At 42.7% G+C, this 19,761-nt stretch overlaps 1 protein-coding gene and 1 long non-coding RNA gene across 20 annotated transcripts in view; one reads left to right on the top strand and one right to left on the bottom strand.

The window, feature by feature from the left end:
- The window catches only part of NRXN3 (neurexin 3), a 1,132,087-nt gene that overhangs the window by 540,417 nt on the left and 571,909 nt on the right, over positions 1-19,761 (top strand). For 13 of the 19 annotated variants that reach the window (XM_053378036.1, XM_053378027.1, XM_053377942.1 and 10 more), the window contains 4 exons: positions 2,965-3,346; positions 3,658-3,848; positions 5,955-6,128; positions 13,824-13,850. In XM_053378036.1, the coding sequence (XP_053234011.1) occupies positions 2,965-3,346; positions 3,658-3,848; positions 5,955-6,128; positions 13,824-13,850 (774 nt within the window). The remainder of the gene's footprint in view (positions 1-2,964; positions 3,347-3,657; positions 3,849-5,954; positions 6,129-13,823; positions 13,851-19,761) is intronic. The other 6 variants (XM_053378045.1, XM_053377992.1, XM_053378001.1 and 3 more) reach the window with 1 other exon arrangement.
- On the bottom strand, positions 10,437-18,826 carry LOC128408423 (uncharacterized). Its single transcript, XR_008329073.1, has 4 exons — positions 18,745-18,826; positions 13,778-13,843; positions 13,079-13,186; positions 10,437-11,280 (listed from the first exon to the last, which is right to left on the bottom strand). It is a non-coding gene; the product is annotated as an uncharacterized LOC128408423 (long non-coding RNA).

Here is a 19,761-nt window from a genome sequence, read left to right as displayed (position 1 = left end):
AAAATAACATCAGACAGTAGGGTAAAGCTATTTCTGCTTGCGAAAAGCAGCAGGATGACTCTCGAGCACATTATCATTCTTATGACTTCGTCATCACATTTCTTTCCTCCCTCCCTCCCTCTCTTCATCCCCTTGCCCTTGATAATTTAATTGACAATCCTCAGACTGGGAAGCAGGGCAATTTATTTCTAAAGTGTTTTTGAATTGTTTGCATCTGTAAGATCTGATTCTATACAGCAGAGGCATGTCCAACTTTCAAGACACTGCGATCTACACCCACTATAAAAAAATTGGCTATGATCTACCCATGAGATTGACCAAAGTTGTAAAGTTGTTGAGCTATTTTTAGGGAGCCAAATTTGTTTTTGGGGTGGTGGTGGGCAGGGTCCCCCAATTGACCACGATCTACCAAGGACACCCCACTATTGGTCAGTAGATAGTGATTGACCTGTTGGACACCCCTGCTATACAGCAATAAGTTACTTTAAGTTAGGCTGAGTTTTGTAGGGAGTTGGCAGTCCCAGAGAACTCCATCATGGAGCATGGCACATTCCAAAATGTTAGACGGGTCTTTGGAGAAGTCTGTAACATGGAAGACCATTCATTCATATCCCACCCTTCCAGTGGATGCACATCCTATTTTGCCTCCTGAAACCAAAACAGGATGTGCCACCCTGCTGCCTCTGCCTCCCAATTTCAAGTGAGATCACACTGAAATTGTGCAAGACTTCACACGACTTTGGGCAGTGGTGGAGGTGGCAGGGCAGGCAAGGTGCTGCCTTAGGGGCTTCTGCTGCCTGAGGCAATTCCCTCAGCCCACCTAATGGCTGTGCTGGCCCTGAACCTTTCCTCCAAGGAGAAAAATTTTATACTCTCAGCAAACCTGTAAGGCGGGCTGAGAAATTAGCCCTTTTCAGGCATTCAGGTTGGACACATGAAGAGGCCAGCAGGAATGTATGTGGCAAGTCCTGCTCCCTTTATGATGATGCACTCCCTGGCCCAAGATGTGATTGGCCTGTGCTTGAAGGGGGCTGTCTCAATTGCACCTCATGTCATTCTGGGTTCCTGTACCTGCAAAAAGCATTTCCCTCAGATTAATGCCAGTTATGCCAGACATCAGTGGGGATGAGGCTTGCTTCACACTGTCCTGCTTACCCCATCATTCATTCAGATTAAACACCTGAACAGCATTGTAGTGGCTGGCCCAAGGAGCTGTGTGGAGATATGAGCCTGGCCCTACTTTCCCAAAATCCACCAGCCAGCTGCTAATCCAGGCCTTATCTTCCCTTTGCTTACTGACTCCCCAAAGTCTGGTATTCCATATCTCTTAGTAGCTCAATGTTTGCCCAGCAAGCAACAGTTTGGCAGCTGAAAATGTCCAAGTTCAGTCTCTCAGTTGTAGTTGGGAGACATGCCTTAAAGAGAAAGAAACATCCAGCCATCCATTCAAGTTCTGTACTGATCAAGCTAACTGAACCAAACCATTATGAGCCCAATCTGTAAAGCAGGTACACTTAGCAGAGCAAAAGCTTTCAGCCTTGAGTCCTTGATCAGATGGTACACTAAGCCAAATCTTGGTTCAACAATACAGTGGTACTTCGGGTTATATATGCTTCAGGTTACATATGCTTCAGGTTACAGACTCCGCTAACCCAGAAATAGTACCTTCAGGTTAAGAACTTTGCTTCAGGATGAGAACAGAAATCATTCTCTGGTGGCGCAGCGGCAGCAGGAGGCCCCATTAGCTAAAGTGGTTCTTCAGGTTAAGAACAGTTTCAGGTTAAGAACGGACCTCCGGAACGAATTAAGTACTTAACCCAAGGTACCACTGTAATAAGAACCAGGAAGGAACTAAGTGATGCTAGACTTTCCTGTGGAACACAGGTATTAGCCTTCCCATACAATGCCATGGGCTTATATTATTACTATATATTATTGGGAGTTAACGTACGCTGTTTTTAAAAGCATGATAACATCACACAGCATACAGTGTAGCACTTCAGCTCAAGTAATAAAAATAGTGGATTGTGATGGCAAAACATACACAGGTTTTTCCAATGCAAATTTCAAGAATTGGCTGAGCTGTCATTAAGAACATGTCATTTCTAAAGGTTTAAAGGAGTATTGTTGGATATTTGTGGAGGTTAATGTAAATGCAGGAGCACATTATAGATTGGAGCATTCACCACACGACACATTTTAATTTGTAAACTTGATTTTTTATGCTTATTAAAAATAGTGGCTTTCTGGTTCTGGTAGTTACAGCAGGTGATAGATATATGGAGTGCTGACGAGATTCCATTGCACTTTTAAGCTTGCCCAGGCTTTCATTGAGGTTATCTCTGTAACAAGCCCTGGGAGACTTATTTCCAACCCAGTTTGGGTTGTGTGGAATAGACAACCCAGCACTCAGGTCTTTCATCCAGTTTGCAAAACTTTTCCCCCACCAAGAGTAAAGGGAAAGGAGATCATTGGCAGCAGTAACTTGCACACTACATTATAACTTATTTCCTCCCCTTTAAAAGTATTTACATAGCATCTAATAATTTCTTTAAAATCTCTTAAGTGGTGTACAGTACAAAAAAATTATATAATTAAAGCAAAAATACCTCATAGAACTAATAAAGTATTAATATAAGAGCACATGGAAGCATAAAAACCCCCATTAAATACGAATTCAGGGAGTTGAAACACATAAAGCCAGGTCTGATCTTATGTCTTAGGGAAAGCCTGGAGAAAAAATATGTATCTTTACAAGATGCCTGAAGCAACTGATGGTGGCCGCTTCATGTATGGAAAAGGGAAGGACATTCCATAGTACAGAGGCAAGAACAGAAAATGGTCATTAGTACTGTATTAGAAACCTTAACCAAGAGTAATACCTTGGAGGCAGGCCTCATATTACCAGTCCTATTAGCTGCAGAACTTTTTTTCCAGCTTTATTTACTCTTTTCTGATCCTCAGGTACTATGGTTGGTGACCACACCCGCTTGGAATTCCACAATATTGAGACTGGGATAATGACAGAGAAGCGTTATATCTCTGTCATTCCCTCCAGCTTCATTGGCCACCTCCAGAGCCTCATGTTCAATGGCCTTCTCTACATTGACTTGTGCAAGAATGGTGACATTGATTACTGTGAACTGAAAGCCCGCTTTGGGCTGCGCAACATCATTGCGGACCCTGTCACCTTCAAGACCAAGAGCAGCTACTTGAGCTTGGCAACTTTGCAGGCCTACACCTCCATGCACCTCTTCTTCCAGTTCAAGACAACCTCTGCTGATGGCTTCATCCTTTTCAACAGTGGTGATGGAAATGATTTCATTGCAGTTGAGCTGGTCAAGGGGTAAGTAAGATATTATGTTGTTTCTGGGAGTAGGTTGGTCAATCCATGTAGGCAATTGTGCCGTCACAAGTCTGACTATAAATTCATATTCTTCTTTCTCCTGGGAAGGTAAGTTGGATAAAATATGACCTGTCCTGATGAAGCTTCTTATTCTGCTCTTTGACCATGGACAACTCATTAAGACCATCCGGAATTTTGGTTAGGAAATTAGAGCAGACTGTTGCAGATGTTTTGAATCTTTTTTGTGTCTTAGCCATTAATTCATTTTCATTCTGGGCTTTCTTCTGAGTAGGCACTTGTGTCATTTGCAGGTATATACACTACGTGTTTGACCTTGGGAATGGACCTAATGTCATCAAAGGCAATAGTGACCGTCCTTTGAATGACAACCAGTGGCACAATGTAGTCATCTCCCGAGACAACAGCAACACCCACAGCCTGAAAGTGGACACCAGGGTTGTTACTCAGGTCATCAATGGTGCCAAAAACCTTGACCTTAAGGGTAAGTCACTGGATCTTACCAGATCAGGTAGAATATATTCTTATTCATGATGCACCATTTTGCACCAGGTTTAATCCTTGGCAATTCCAGTCAAAAACAAATTAGGTGGTAGGTCTTGGAGAGACCTCCCACATTTAAAAGCCAGGTGCTATTTGGAATGGACAGTACTTTGCATATGCATTTCTTATCACTGTATTTTGATAAGTATTTTTTTGAGATGAGAACTGCATCTGAACCTCGCCTTGCGCACTGTGAAACTTGGAGGGCAGCTAAATTCTTATCTGCATATTGGTCCAAGAGGTGCAGACTAGGTTAGTTCCTACTGGAATTCCCAAAGAAGAAATTCCTCAAGAAGACACACACACACACAAGTTCATACCACACAGTGCTCTACACATACATTACTAGTAGGGATGCAATTTTCTGAAAAGAATCATTTTTGAGTTTATCCACATGGATTTCTTCTTCTTCTAATTTTCATCTCATTTCTTGCTCTAAATGAGAAGCAAGGTTTTTGTGTTCCGCTAAAGATGCAAACAGTTACCATATATTGTACACATTATTATACGTATAATATTACATGTGCATTATACACATATACACTCCAGGTTACCCAAAGTAACCAGCACATAAATCTCCTTTATTGTAACTTGAATTCATTGATACAAGAGGCAACTCAGTATGGACAAAACACAAACAGGTTGGAACCATATTCTGTGTATAAATCCATTTAAAATGAATTCTTCCATTCCTAAATGCTAATGGGTGAAACAGAATAGTGGGCAAACCCCCTTTACTCTGGCATCTACTTGTAAGGCAGATTTTATATGGGAGAGCAGTGAATTGTGCGATCTCCCATCTGCAGTCTGAAATGCTCTAATTCAAGAACAGGTTTTACATGTGATGAGTTTTCAAAATCCAAGCCTCAGTCTTTTAAAATGAACAAATATAAGGACCTTAGAACTTTTCCACTGGGCTAGACTTTCATGAGTCTCTCTGTCATGAGTTTTCCCCCCTCACCAATGTGTGTCCTGTCCTCCAGTGGGTCTTTCAGGCCATGTAGATATGGCTAAAACTGTTACTGTTGTATTTAGTGTACATAAATTTGGGTATATGTTGAAAATTGTCTCGATTCATATTTTGCATTTTCCTTCCTAGACTTATACGTTGAGTAAAACCGCTCCCTATTTCTATAACAGACAGTCATTTATACTACTACTACTACTAATTTATTTATTTATACCCCGCCCATCTGGCTGGGTTTCCCCAGCCACTCTGGGCTGCTCCCAACCGAATATTAAAACACAATACAGCATTAAACAGTAAAAACTTCCCTAAACAGGGCTGCCTTCAGATGTCTTTTAAAAGTAAGATAGTTGTTTTTGCCTTGACATCTGATGGGAGGGCATTCCACAGGGCAGGCACCACTACCAAGAAGAAAATCAAATCAGCAGGCTGTTCTTCTGTGGGCAGCTCTTCCCTCTATCTTTTCGCTGGTGTGTGTTTTGCTGTTCATTTAGGAAACTTAAGAAGAAACACTTTCCAGGGCCAAAGGTGCTGAAGTTGACATGCCCAGAGTGCTCGTTTCAATATCAGGAAAGGTGCTTGGGGAGCCTGCACAAGGCTGCCTCTCCTGGTCTCACACAAAAAGCTGCTTTGGCAGGGAAACCACAAATCTCAACAAGTGGATCCAAGAGGGTTTGTTAATGGAAGAGCTGATACATCCTTGGGAGCAATTTGGTGCAACACGGTGGTGTATTGGTCAAAAAGTCACAGTTCCACAAAGCAACAGGCACTGCTGTGTGAAAAGAACATTCAATAATGGGACACTGTTATATTATTATAATCAGTAAAACAAACCCAATACTCCCCATGTCTGAATACATCCTAAGTGCTAGGCACACTGTGGGTTATATCCTGTGCTGCTGTTCCACTTGCAAAACAGGCATTCCCTTCCCCTTCCTCTCCCCCACAGTCACCAGTTCATGTGGGGAGAGGAGTGTGAGAGGAAGTCCCCTTGAGTGAGCAGAACGCATTGGATGCAACCCCATAACTCCGCTATTTGTCTTAACCTTTTCCTTTGTCCTGTTACTTGGTTCCCTCCAGGTGATCTTTACATTGCTGGCCTAGTTCAAGGAATGTACAGCAACCTCCCCAAGTTGGTAGCATCTCGTGATGGGTTTCAAGGCTGCCTGGCATCGGTGGACTTGAACGGGCGCCTGCCAGATCTTATTAACGATGCTCTTCACCGCAGCGGGCAGATTGAGCGTGGATGTGAAGGTACAGCCTACCTAAAATGCCATTCCTTCTCACACAGCCCTCCCTACTTCCATGCTGCTCTTTGCATCGCCACCACATATTTCCTCCATAGATGCTCGTTGTGACATTCCTCCTCCATCGCCATCCACATTCAGCCTCCATGATTGTAACCAGCTTGGGTGTGCAAAAGAAATGAGAGGTGACTGTGAAACACTCCATGTTGTAATGTAGCTTTCCTTTTTGGGTACTGTGAGGTGCTGGTGGTGGTTGCTCGTGAGTAACCAGGCAGTACTCTGACCTGTCTTTTACAGGTTTTATTGGTGCAAACTATTTACAGTGCAGAACCACAAAGTTCATGTCCGTCTTAGTCACTTCCAGATTCTGGGAGTGGCCCCTTCCGGTTTCTCCCCCAACATAAGAACTTAGACACCCCAAATCTCCGCCTCCCCTCCTTACATTTCACCCCTCTGCGCAAGCTGGGTGATGGAAACAGCGTGTCTGTCTCGTGTCCAGCCGGGCTAGGTGAGGCGTTTGGGCTCTCAGTAGCATCTTTGAGCCCTCCCCTCGCTTGGCTGCCCTCTTCCCCCTCTGCTCCACTGGAGGTGTGGCTTTCCTCACCGCTGGACGAGGGACTGCTCCTCAGAAGCGTCAGAGGCTCTCTGTATTCCCCCTGCCTCCCTCTCCTGTTCCGATGGCAGTCCCCTGACATTCATGTTGTGTGTCTCTCCAGAATGGAAGACGAAGACGCACAAACATTTAGGAGGTGCCCAACACAAAAGCAATCCACATAGAAATTGAGGTCACACAACACACATAAACATCAACTGGTGTGTTTTATTTCCCATCATGAAGTAGCAGCAGGTGTGCTGGGGTGGAGCTGTCCTCCTGACACGACATTGCTGCAGCTCACCTGGGTGGTACTGGCTCAAGGCAGTGCTGAAGTCAGTACTGTGGAGGCACACCAGCAGAACCAATCCAATCCATGCTCCCACCAGTGTGTCTGCAGAACCCCAACCTTCCCGCTGTCCTGCTCCACTGTTGCACAGGTAAACTGCAGTGAAGCTGGTTTCTGAAGGGTGGCTTGACCCTCCCATGCTGGCCCCTACTGCCACCACTCCAGCTCTGATTAACTGCTAGGGTATAGTCATATGCCGCAGTCCAGATCTGCATCTGAGCATCAAGCTTTTAATAACCTCCTTAGCAAAGACATCGCCACTCTTTGAGACGAAGTTCTCTTTTACATCACATCCCTGGGATCAATTCACACATTGTGTCTATTACAGGGCGACAGCTGGAAATGCTTCTGCACTGTGAGTTGGTCAAAGAGAGCAATGACAGGGAGTAAAAGAAAAGAGGTCTTGAACATTACTTCCCTGATTATTCAGTTTTTCCTACCCATTTAAATCTCTCTGCATGCCAGGATTTTATAATCTGGTATAATCAAAAGTTCTTGAATCCTGCATTGGTCTCCACAAGTTGCCATACAGCACACAGTTGCCTTTCATATTCTATAGAGTGCCAAATTATACTTTTTCTATGTCTCACCATTATTTTACTGGTCTGTTCCTGTATGTTTTGGGTAATCTCCCACTGGCCTTTCTGAGAGTCTGTGGATCCCATGGCCAGATTGACTGTGCTCCCCATCAGCAGTCTCAAATTTTATATGATTTTGGAATAAATGACATACTGCTTTGAGACAGTGTCTTTTTGTGCCGTGTTTTGATATAGAATGGTATAGAAAGAGAAATCTGGGTGATAAGGTTTTTGTGAAAACACTTGTCCTTGAACTGACAAAGGCTTGTGAAGAAGGCAGGTAGGAGATAATCTCTCAGTATCAAACAAGAGAAACAGAACATCACTGCCATTGCTGAGTCTTCAGAAAAAAGAAAATACACTTTGGGTGACATCCGGTGGTGTCAGTCCACTTACACAGTGGACTTCCACTTGCATAACTTGAGTTTCCCTCTCTTCTCCCCCACTGCAGTTTCTAGAGTGTTGGGAGACCCTACGGGCACATGGGGACTCAGGGACGTGCTGGTGGGAGGAGAAAGAAAGGGAAATATAATCATAGCCATTCATGTGATGTTGGACATTGCTTTTATGTTCAGAAGAGGCCCCCTTTTGCACTTAGGCTTTTTAAACAATCCTTTTAGTGGCTCACAACATTTTCTTTTGAGAGATGGGTCCCCGTAAGAGTCTTAGAATAGTTTCTGGCTGCTCACAATGAGCATTTAATATTCTTAAATATATATAATTTTATGGAAGACTGATTACTTTCTGGCACCGGGAGGATTTCAGATATCCTCCTGGTTGCCCAATTTCCTTTTTAATTGATGTTAACCATATTTAAAAAGACAAGCACAGCTCAAAGCGGCAGAGTTCATAGCTCAGAGGTGGAATGCTTGTTTTACATATATGAGGTCTCAGGTTCAGTCAGTGACAACTTCAGTTCAAAAGTTTCAAGCAGCAACTTTGGGAAAGACCTTTGCCTTGGACCCCCACCAGTCAGCACGGATCAGCCTACCCCAATCTGATGTTTTGGACTACATCTTCCATCAGGCTCAGCCAGCATGGCAAATGATCAGGGGCAGTGGGACTTACAGCCCAAAATACCTGGAGTGCACCAGGTTGGGGAAGACCGATGTGAATATAGTGTAGTAGATGGACCATTGATCTGGTACTGTATAAGATTGCTCCTTGTGTCTTTTAAGCTCTGCTCAGTAATATTACACTGAATCTTAAAGAATAAAGAGAACAGCTAGTGAAGGTGACAGCATAGATGAGGAAAAATCACCACCTAATGCATAAATTGTCAGATCCAGTACTATGGGGGGAAAGGACATTTTAGAGGAATGTTGTGCATAGCCCAGCCTGGGTTTAAATCTTTAGCTGAAAATTCGAGATATAAATTAAGGAAGAACTGAGTTTGTGGATGGTCCTTTGGATTTGAATTCATTGTACAATGCCTTTTTTTCAGCAGTTGACACAGAAGCTTTTGGCAGCTACTTCCTTATCCTGTTAAATATTTGATCAGTGCTTTGCAGGCAGCTCAGATGCTCCTGTAAAGGTATTTTAGCAAAGCCAAGGGCTTTGTTGCATCCAGCTGTGAGGAATCCAAGCCTTAGCTTGTGGTTATCACACAGCCCTTAGGTATTCAGCTGTGGGATGACATAATCGTCACGAGTGGCATTTAAGGCAGAAAGGCTGTATCAAATCATAACATTCTTGGCATTAGTTATATAAAAACCTGAGCACTCTCAGCCGCATAAGAAAATGACTTGGTCACAACAGGCACACCATATTAGCAGAAGTGGTTATAGCAAAGAAGATTGCTTGACCAGCAGTTTATTGTAGGAACATAGGAACCTGCCTTATGCAGAATTCATCCAGCCCAGTAGTGTCCAAGCCAAATGGTATGAGATTCCAGGGATTTCAAATGCACTCTTCCAAGGTCTATGTTTCCTTTTGTGAATGATGCACAGCAGAGACTGTGGTGTCTTTATGATATATATACAACCTGAACTTACAAGGGAGGGGATCAAATTATCACACTCCAAGAGGGTCCTGTTTCTCTCATGGCTGGGAGCCAACATTGTGCTCCAACACCCCCTCCCCAGCTCACTGCATTTAGCAGATGGACACTTCCCCGCGCCCTCAAAATCCCAAACCTTCTGCTCTCCTTTTGTCTCTGTTTACTATCTCAGAGCTCAGGAAGAGGCTTCTCCCACTCTCTGGTTGGCTCAGAGTCTTTCCTTTGTTGGTAGCCCATCTCTCTGTCCTTGTTCCCTGCTAATGGCCTACCTTCTCCCAGGCAGCTTCCTGCACATGGGAAAAACTGGTTGGGCCTATACTTTGACACTGCTAAATTCAGTGCTTGGCAGCCCATCGTAATACACCAAGCATTGATTAAACTCCAACGCCCGTTAGACTCAGCACTCATTTGACCCAGAGATATAGGGGAGTCAGCACACCCATAAAAGCAGCATCTACACTGACTAGCAATCATTTTGCAAGGTTTCAGAAAGAAGTCTCTCTCCCAGCTCTACCTCCAAATTTTGGGGATTTAACCTGGGACGAGGCAATGTGGATGCTTTGTCATTGAGTTGCAGCCCTTCATATGTGGCCATAGGGGCTGCTGGAATCACTATTTTATCTGGAAACAAGAGAGGGGAAGCTGGACCCATTTCATTTATGTATATACATAAGTATTTTAATAACTTAGATCCTGACTTTCTTCATTGAGATGCACCCCAGGTATCTCACATAAGTAAATCAGATAAAAACATTCAACTCCTAAAATAAAATACTACAGGTGAAATGCAAAAAAAAACTATCACAACATAGAAAACCAGCAGGAAATGACAGCAACCATATCTGTTGCTAACAGGAAAGTCTGAAGGAGCTGGATAAGAACAATAAATAATGCACAAAATAGCAACATAATTGGAAGCCACAAGTCAGATATTGCTACTTAAAAACAAACAAAAAACATCTAAATGTCTGCTGGGAAAACCAGATCTTCCTGTCAATGCAAAACATATGCTGAGAAAAGGCCACATATATGTTTGTGGGGAAGGCATGAAACAAATTTGGTGCTAACAAATTTGGCTTGTTCAAGTTAACTATTTCAGAGTTAAGATGCTCAATAAACTTTTTCTTTGCCCAGCTAAAAATTCACAAAATGTACAGGCACCACCATGCACAATTGTCCCCATATTGACAAATAGCAGAGAAATCAGAAGTCAAATTACAGCAGAACATAGGAAGCTTCCTTATACCAAGTCAGACCACTGATTTACCTGGCTGAGTATTGAATGCACTGACTGGCAGTGGCTCTCAAGGGGACATTTCCAGTCCTACCTGGAGATGCTGCAGGTTGAACATGGACCCATCTGCCTACAAAGAAGGTGCTCTGTCACTGAGCTACCAGCTTTCTACCATCCTCAAATTTCTATTTGGAAAACTTCAGCAACGCAAGAGAAAGCAAGATCTTAAAATTCAAGAAAGAACTAGCCACCCAGTTACCGCCTGGATCTTTTGAGTTCAGGACTTTGTGGCTTTTGAGAACAGCTCTGTAGAGAAATGAGCACCTTGCATGGATTGTGCTGACATTTGTAGTTGGGGCCCTTGGAAGGAATGGAATCAATCTTCTTGCTGGCAAGAATAATATTACCTTTAAAATGGAAGAAGAAAAGCTTAGAAGACGAGATCTTTCTTCTCTTCAAAATAAACAAGAAAGCACCCACCCAGCCCTCCTCTGTTGATCTGACGGGTCAAGTGCAACTTACTGAGTCCATGGACATTGATTTTAACAGCTGATAATCCCCTAGCAAACGTAGCATTGAATGAAGACACTTTTAGATGATATCCTGAACAAAAAATGCAATGAACTAAGACTTTCTGTAATGAGTAACTCGTGTGTGTGTGTGTGTGTGTGAGAGAGAGAGAGAGAGAGAGAGAGAGAGAGTCTTCATGTCTACTGCTTGTTTATGACTTCATTCTTATGTCATCCATCATTTGTTGCCATTCCACCATCACTACCATCTCCATTGTGACCACCCTCCAGTCTTTAACGCACAAACTGTACTTCGGCAAATACAGACTGCCCAGAGATATGATTTGTTCTCAGAGCAACAAAGTCATGAGTCACAAAGGGTAGCTATGAGAAACCAACCCCTCCATTTTTTACTCAATCATCAGAATCCAACAAAGAACATTGACTTTCTCCAGAACACCACCATTATTGTGCCAAATATAAAAGTGTGGATGCAGATATTGATAACACTATATTATCTAAGATATACAGTATATCATGGTGGTGTTGCAGTATTCTCTCATCCTCCCCACTCATGCAAGGTGACTTTCTGAAGCAGGGAGCTTTCCATATTCATGGAAGCTCCCTACATATGTTAGATCCATGATTTTCCAGGGGTTTTAAAATGCACAAAGTCTCTGTGGATACAAAAAGTCCCCCCTTCAGATAATTATCTTTCACCAGTTGGAAGGTGACTGAAATGGCAATTGCTGGGGAGAGGGGAGAGGCAAAGCTAGTCCACATTGGCCATGTTGGCTGGGGCTGTTGGGAGTTGGAGTCCAGCAATCTCTGGAGGGAACCATGTTGACTACTTCTTGTGAAAATGCACAGAAGGCTTTTTGAGGATAGAGACCCTCCCCCCAGTTTTGCATTTTAGATTTAAGAGACCTTAATCTGTTCAGCAGTTGGTCTAGGGTTTGGCTCATAAGAGAATGTATTTTTGACTCTATACCACTGATTTGATCATTGGGCTAAATGGAAAAAGAAGAAGTTATGGATGTGGGGGGAATGCTATATTTCTCTCTCATTTTCAAAAGTCCCTTTAAAATATTCATCAATATACTTAATTGTGTTGGTCAAGAGATGGAGAGAGAATAGTTTCAAAGGAGAAGTAATTGCCATTTCAAGGTTTTCATATATCGTCAGAGAAACAAGTTTTTAAGCATTATGAAGATTGCTCTCTATTGGCTGTTAAAAGTGTTAAATGTTACAGTGGTGGAAGGCATGGGAGAAATATTCCTTTGTAGTTACAGTACAAGCAAGGTCCTCTCAGCAGATCAATCCCAATGAGAAGAAGGATCATCTTGGAACAGGTGGTCCTTTTAGTTTCCTGGGCCCAAACTATTTAGGGATTTTAAGGTGATTACCAGCATTTTGAATTGTGCCTGGTTTCATTTAGGCTCAATTGCAGAAGAGGGGGGGGGGCAGCGGGAATGGCGTCATCTGATGTCAATAATGGGCAGGCACATTAGCAGCCTTGAAACTACCAATTTCTTAATACTGAGGGAATATCTCTACATCATAAACTTTCTCATTACACCCAGGAAAAGGTACAGCTGACAGGTGAGCAAAGATCTTCCTAGCAGCAGCTGCCACTTTACCATCTAGGAACAGAGTAGGATTCAGAACATATGAAAGTGGACAGGGCAATATTCACATGCATATTCAGTGACCGCCATCATGTTCACTTCCTCCAGAACACAGTGGATTCCGTAAGCAGGAGCCCATAGATGGAGTCATCTTCCACACTTGGTGATTGTGCTATCTTACAAGGAAGAAAACGTTGCCATTTACATGGGACTGTCTATCTTGCTTTTAAAATTCAAAGAAATAAAAACTCATAGTGATAAAACCCTGTGAGGAGAAGTGATCTGAGGAAGGAGTCTTTTGTCTTTCCATTCTGGGTGTGCATATCACAGAGGGAAATACCCAGATTGGTTCGCTGGCAGCCATATTGACTTAATTTGATTCCGTTTGACTCTAGGCTTTTCTTGGGGAATAGGGAGGCTCCTCGCAGGAAATGAAACACTATTGTTTGCTGCTTCATTTATGAATATTGGTGAATCATGTGCCGTTAATGTTCCATCTGATGTTCTGTGCTTCAGAAATGTGTCTACTCTCCCCCCTCCCTAGTCTGTGCTATGTTGTCTGCTGTTTTGGATTGATGTTGTTCAGGTAGTGATGGACTGAGGCCCTTATGGCTGCCTCTCTCCTGATGTGTCTCTGTGTTGTCTTTGGTGGCGTCACCCCTCCCGAATCTCTTAAGTGTGCATAAGGGCTGTGCTGGTTATTCCAGTTGTTTTTGTTTGTTTCTTTTTAGTGATGTTACCCCGGTTTTATCTGCCATTTTACTAACCTCTGGTTTATTGTTTTCGCTTTTTTCCATTCTTTTGCTAACAAAGTTGAGTTGACCAAAGCTGACCTGCAAGGTAGAGAAGGTTTTTGTTTCCATTGCCAGTTTGGACTGAAAGATGCCTTTTAATGTAACCTTTAGAGCCTTTTAATTATTATTATTATTATTATTATTATTATTATTATTATTATTATTTGATGCAGTCACATCTCTAAGCCAAATGGGTACAGCAAGCATTCCACAACCTGCTAGGTTGGAGAATGGGGTGGCAAGGATTTGGGGGAGAAATGTCTAGGTATGGTTTGGGGTAGCTTAAGAGGTTTGACTGTATCTCATTCTAAGAGTATCCATAACTGCACAGCTTGATTTCCTGAAATAAGGGGTTAACATAACAAAAAATGGCACTGAATGTCTGGTTACTGAAATAAAAACGTGAATCGGTCCTTTGGAGGACTTAGAAGTTTATAGTCCAGTCTATACTGTAGAGAAGTGGGTGAAATGTGACCTCTTTGTGCTATTCCATGCATTAGATCAGCTTTCAACAATCTGGTGCCCTCCAGACATTTTGAACTACACCTCCCAGACAGGCTGGGGCTGATGGGAGGTGTAGTACAAAATATTTAGAGGGCAGCAGGATGGCAAAGTCTGCATTGGATGAAATAGCCGTTGGCAGGCACTGTTAAAAGTTTGTGCCCAGCTTCTTAAAGAGGAATCCAGTGATGTCCTACAAACCAGTTATCAACGCATGTTGGGTAACAAAGACACTGAAGGTTGTGGATGGGGGAAAGTCCAAAGTTGAAGAGTAGAATGGACTGCAGGAGGCTGGAGCTGGGCAAGATGGATTTCATTAACTAAAATCAGAGGAAAAGCAAAGAAGGTAATTTAATGTTGGTGGCTAATGAATGAAGCCAAAAGTTGTTCCTAAGATGTTTAAATGCTAACACCAGAAACCTTCTGTAATTGCTGTGCTGAGATGGTAAGCACAATCAAAAATTGGGTTTCTTCTGTTGGAGTGGGTTTTGGAAAAACTTAAGGATAAGGGTGGGAAGGACAAGTTTTTCATGTTCACCTAAGATTTTCATTAAGACTCTCCTGGGGTGCATCAAACATATTTTCTCTAGATAAAGTTATTTGGGATTGTGGAGAACAAAACACACATGAAGAACGGCAAGTGTGAAGATTCTTGTGTATGTATTGAAACCAAAAGGCATAATTTAGATTATACTTGACCTTATCCAGTTACCATTTTGATTAATCATATTATAAGACTTGATAGAGATGACACAAAAGTCTAGACAACTAACAATTTTCCAGGAGGAGTCGGGGGGGGGGAATGTACAGCAAAAAAATTAGCAATATAAGGAACCCCAAGAGGTTCAATGATGGAAATGATTAAATCTAATATGCTAAAATAATTTTTAAACCAAAGATGAAGCAGGATAATAATCATAAAATGCAACAAAATTATTACTATTACTAATAATTAGACACTGCTTTGTCGAAGCAGTTGACAGGGAGTTGACAATAAAATCAAGAAAATAATACAATCCTACTAAATGATGGAGAAAAAGAGAGAGATATTGGGATGCCAAGAAAGCCCCCATGATGTTGAAAAGGACTGTCGAAGAAAAGAATCTCTTTCATTTCCCTGGTTCCGACATAATGAGTGATGCTGCTAACATGAAAGTAACAGATTCCAAGAAATACATATTTGGTTTTGGGACATGTGCCAAGAAGCCACATTTGGCCAGATTCCCAGATTTTCCCATCTTGTGTCCGTGCAGTGATTTATCTGTTTGTGATGGACATAGATAATGATCTACACACAGGCTATATGCTATTTCCAATGTGTAAGTATGTTCTGTGTCTGAAATGAGTATTGCATGAGGTAGTCCTCAGAGTTGCAATTTGACCTAATTGGCCAGTTACGACTGAGCTGTTATATAGGCTTCACATTCAAAAACTCTACACAATACCTGCTGTCAAGACCACTGCCCTTCAGAGCATTTACAAATTTCCATTAGGCTGTTTTAGGACCATCACCGCTTTCCTATAAAATAGAGGAAATGTTTTTCTTCTTCTTCTGAGTCGTTCTGAGTGCCAGACAGTGCCATGCAGAGGTACCTTAATTTCGGGAAACCAATCTTTGCTGTATAGGTTTGGATATCTGAGTCCACGTGGAAACTTGAAACTCCCTTGAGATCTGAGGGGCTGTTTTCTGTGCTGCTGTGACCTGGACGATGGGGAGGTCTGGTGGAGAAAGACTTGCCCACTATACCTTTCTAACACTCCTCGTTTTAATCGCCTTCCTTCCTTCCTTCCTTCCTTCCTTCCTTCCTTCCTTCCTTCCTTCCTTCCTATTTCCACTTCTGATGAGTGTTGTACACATCTCCTTTTTCTCACACACTTAACTCCCCTCTTTGCTTTCTTTGCAATTATAAGATCCAGACATATTCCCTTTTATGCGGTTCACTTTGCCATGGGAGGGGCATCCCAGCTTACTCATCCTTTTACAGGCATGGCCCATGCAAAACTGTTATTGAGTGTTGTGAGGGGAAAGGGAGCAGAAAAAGGCAGGTATGTATCATTTTGTTTAATAGAGGAAGAAATCTGAAGTTTTATTTGGGGAGTCATAACTAGACATTTTGAAATGAACACCTTTAGTCTCATCTACCCACCTGAGGACAGCCTGATTTTGAAAAATGCTCATAAGCTTGTATAATGACCTGCCTCATTCTATTCTTGCTTATTTGTCAAACCACCAAGTTTGAATGTTGAAAAATACAACTGGGATCTGGAATTACCTTCCCTTACATGGGTGTTCCTTTTAGGTCTTCTTTCTCCTTCTTGAGTCCAACCAGCCAGGAGTCACATTTTGGCTGACAACACAGTTCTGTGTGCTGCCCAAATCTGAGTATGTTATGATGTCATCAAGGGCAAAAAACACTGGTTTTGAATTATGGCACTACTTTTTTGGACCAGTCACATTTATTTATTTCTTAACAAAGTGTATATATCGCTTGAATGTAATAAAATCTCTTAAGTGATTTACAAGAAACAATAAAATTATCAATAAAAAACTATTAAAACATTTAAAGATAATTAGAAATTTATATGCCACTTGGGTGTGCCAATTTTTGACTTTGCATAGGGCGTCATATTATGAAAGATTACCAAAATCTGCCCCTGATCACAGCATTATGTAGCAAATAAGTTCTAGGTACCTGCTAATTTTACTCATGGCAAACAAAGCCAGTTAAGAGCAAGGGCAGTGTTTCCTGAACAGACAAATATTTCCATCCCATTTTATAGAAATGCCCCCCTCCAACAAAGAAAATGGGCTTTAAGTTATTTGGTAAGTGTTAATTAAAACCCCCAAACCTTTTAGTTTGTCTGTCCATCAATGGTTGCATCTTTGGTCAACCAAAGGCACGAACTTAACTTTCCTTATCTGTTGGAAGACACTTGTGCTTCCTTCCTCCTTATCATCACATTGCATAACAATCAAATGCACTCATGGACTGCTGAGTCATGCTCCCAGGGGCGGAGGGAGGGGGTGCGGTGGGTGCGGACCGCCCCGCGTGTCACCACTTAGGGGGGTGACAAAATGCCGGGCGGGACTCACTGCTGGGCCTGCAGCGTGCCTGAGCCACGCATCTCTCCTGGGAGAGACGCGGTGGCTTGGGCATGCACAGGCCCCTGCTCTGCCCAAACGGTCCTCCCGCTGCCTCCCTCCCCCCAGCTGTGGGGTAGCTGAGTGGGAGAAGGTAGGCAGACTCTGGAGGCCCTGCGGTGCACCCCATCCCTATGGGCAGCTCGCCCCACCCCTGAGTGCGCTGCCCTAGGCGCCCTAGTGGCCTCCTCTGCCGCTGCATGCTCCATCCCTATTATTTACATTTTCCCAATCTTTAGAAAGTGCAGGGACACCATATTTTTATAGGGTTGCATCCATTGATATGAGAGTGGAAAGTGAGTTTGTGCAATGGATCTTTCCCTTACCCTTCTCTCTCAATACACACTACCTCCCCAAAAGCTTCTCCCTTCAGAGAACAAGGTGGGTACTGACCAAATATTGTGCACTGTGTCATCCATGCCTGCTGTGAGGCAGAGGGGAAAGGCCGAAATCAGGTGGAGGAACTCCACCCACTTTTAGATAATTTCCCTAAACACACATTGGAGACCTAGAAGACACAGCTCACTATGCAGGTCTGCTTCACCCTTTGGAGAGGCTTTTGGGGGGGGGGTGCTGCTGCTGAGGGAGGAGGTGAAGACAACAATCCACTGAACAAGCTACCTTCCTCTTGCGCAATTTTGAAAACAGCCTATACCTGTATAAGAGGTAACAATGAATAGGCGAGGCTTTTCTGGGCCAGGAGAGGGAGTAATAGAAAAAGTTTCATTTGCTGATTTGTGTTGATAACATACCAATTAATGCGCAGAGTCACTTCTCCTATCAAGTGCACATACGTTTGTAGGGATAATCGGTATAGACCAACAACTGTGCAGCAAATGCCAGTTATTCTAGGCTGACAATCATTCACTGGTTATTATTTTCTACTTCATTTGTGTTGGGGGGGGAGGGGCTTCTAGAGAGCCAGTTCTTTTTTCCTAAAATGTGAAAGAAAACCCCCTTAAACAGAAAGAAAGAGATTTGGAGGCAGAGGTGGGGGAAGAGAGATTGGTTGGATGGATTTAAATGATAACAACCAAACACTCTTTTCATAAATTAAAACCTATAAACAGACTCATCTGAAATCTATACCGGTGATTGCACAATTAAGTGTTAAGATTTTAAAGCTTTATTAAGCAGGCAGGATCTTGTTAAATGGCACCAGAAATGCCATGAATAGAAATGAAGCTTATGACACCTTGTGGAGAGCTGGAGAAAGATGTTACACAGTGCCAATTCTCATTCCCTGTGCACATAAATTATGTATCCTGTCTCCATTGCTTCTGCCCTCAGCTGTTACCTGAAGGGTCATGTGCATGAAAACAGACTTCTTTGGCATCTAAAGCCCTGGTGGGCTCCTCTTGCTTTCTCCTCCATAATCCTCGTTCCCTGTGACATCCCCCTTGCCATGGCCAAGATTCTAGTGTCACAGGCAGGGGAATTATGACATCAGCGAGGAACAGAAATAGCAGAAGAAGAATTCTCCACAAGAAGTCTAGTCCTCATGTGAAACTTCCTTGGGGAATGCCAAAGAGGTGAAGCGAGCACAATGATCCAGAAGCTCAACTTCTGTCCATCAAACAAGCTGTAACTAAATAAAGCTGAGCCAGTTTGTATTTCCTGTTGGAAGTTAAAAGGCTCCAGCATTAGAAAGGTGGCTTTGACCCATCTTTGTAGCCCCTGGGACGGGAAAAAACAACAACCCGCTGTTTATTTCCCACTGTTTACTGCTGAACCAGAGCAAACAAGATCTGAGTTTTCTGTGGATTGGCCATTTGTTCCATTTCAGTGGTAAACAGTGGGTTTTCCTGGGGAAAGCTGCAGGACCTGTGCCTAGATGTCACAGAAGAAATCACAGGACAAAGGGAGGTGTGGATAAGCCCCCATTTAGGTTAACTTATTTCAGGCTTCCTCAAACTCAGCCCTCCAGATGTTTTTGGCCTACAACTCCCATGATCCCTAGCTAACAGGACCAGTGGTCAGGGATGATGGGAACTGTAGTTTCAAAACATCTGGAGGGCCGAGTTTGAGGAAGCCTGACTTATTTCAATGGGTTTTTCTGAGAAGAATTTAGTTGAAGTGAACTATTGCCAGCTGGCAATAGTTGCCACTACTTAATTAAATTATGCATCTAGCTCCTTAAATAAAATAAAGGCCATGTGGATTTAATTTTAAGTTTGCAGAGTTGGTTTATTAAAGTACTATGTTTTCCTAGCATAACAGATACACTTAAATCGGAACAAAAGCTCAATAGAGACCTAACATAGTTTAATTAGGATGAATGATCCATAAACAGGTTGCTTGGAGAAGCCCATAG

Source organism: Podarcis raffonei, chromosome 1, assembly GCF_027172205.1.
Source record: "Podarcis raffonei isolate rPodRaf1 chromosome 1, rPodRaf1.pri, whole genome shotgun sequence".
NCBI classification, from domain to species: domain Eukaryota; kingdom Metazoa; phylum Chordata; class Lepidosauria; order Squamata; family Lacertidae; genus Podarcis; species Podarcis raffonei.
This window is presented reverse-complemented; position numbering and strand designations above follow the sequence as displayed.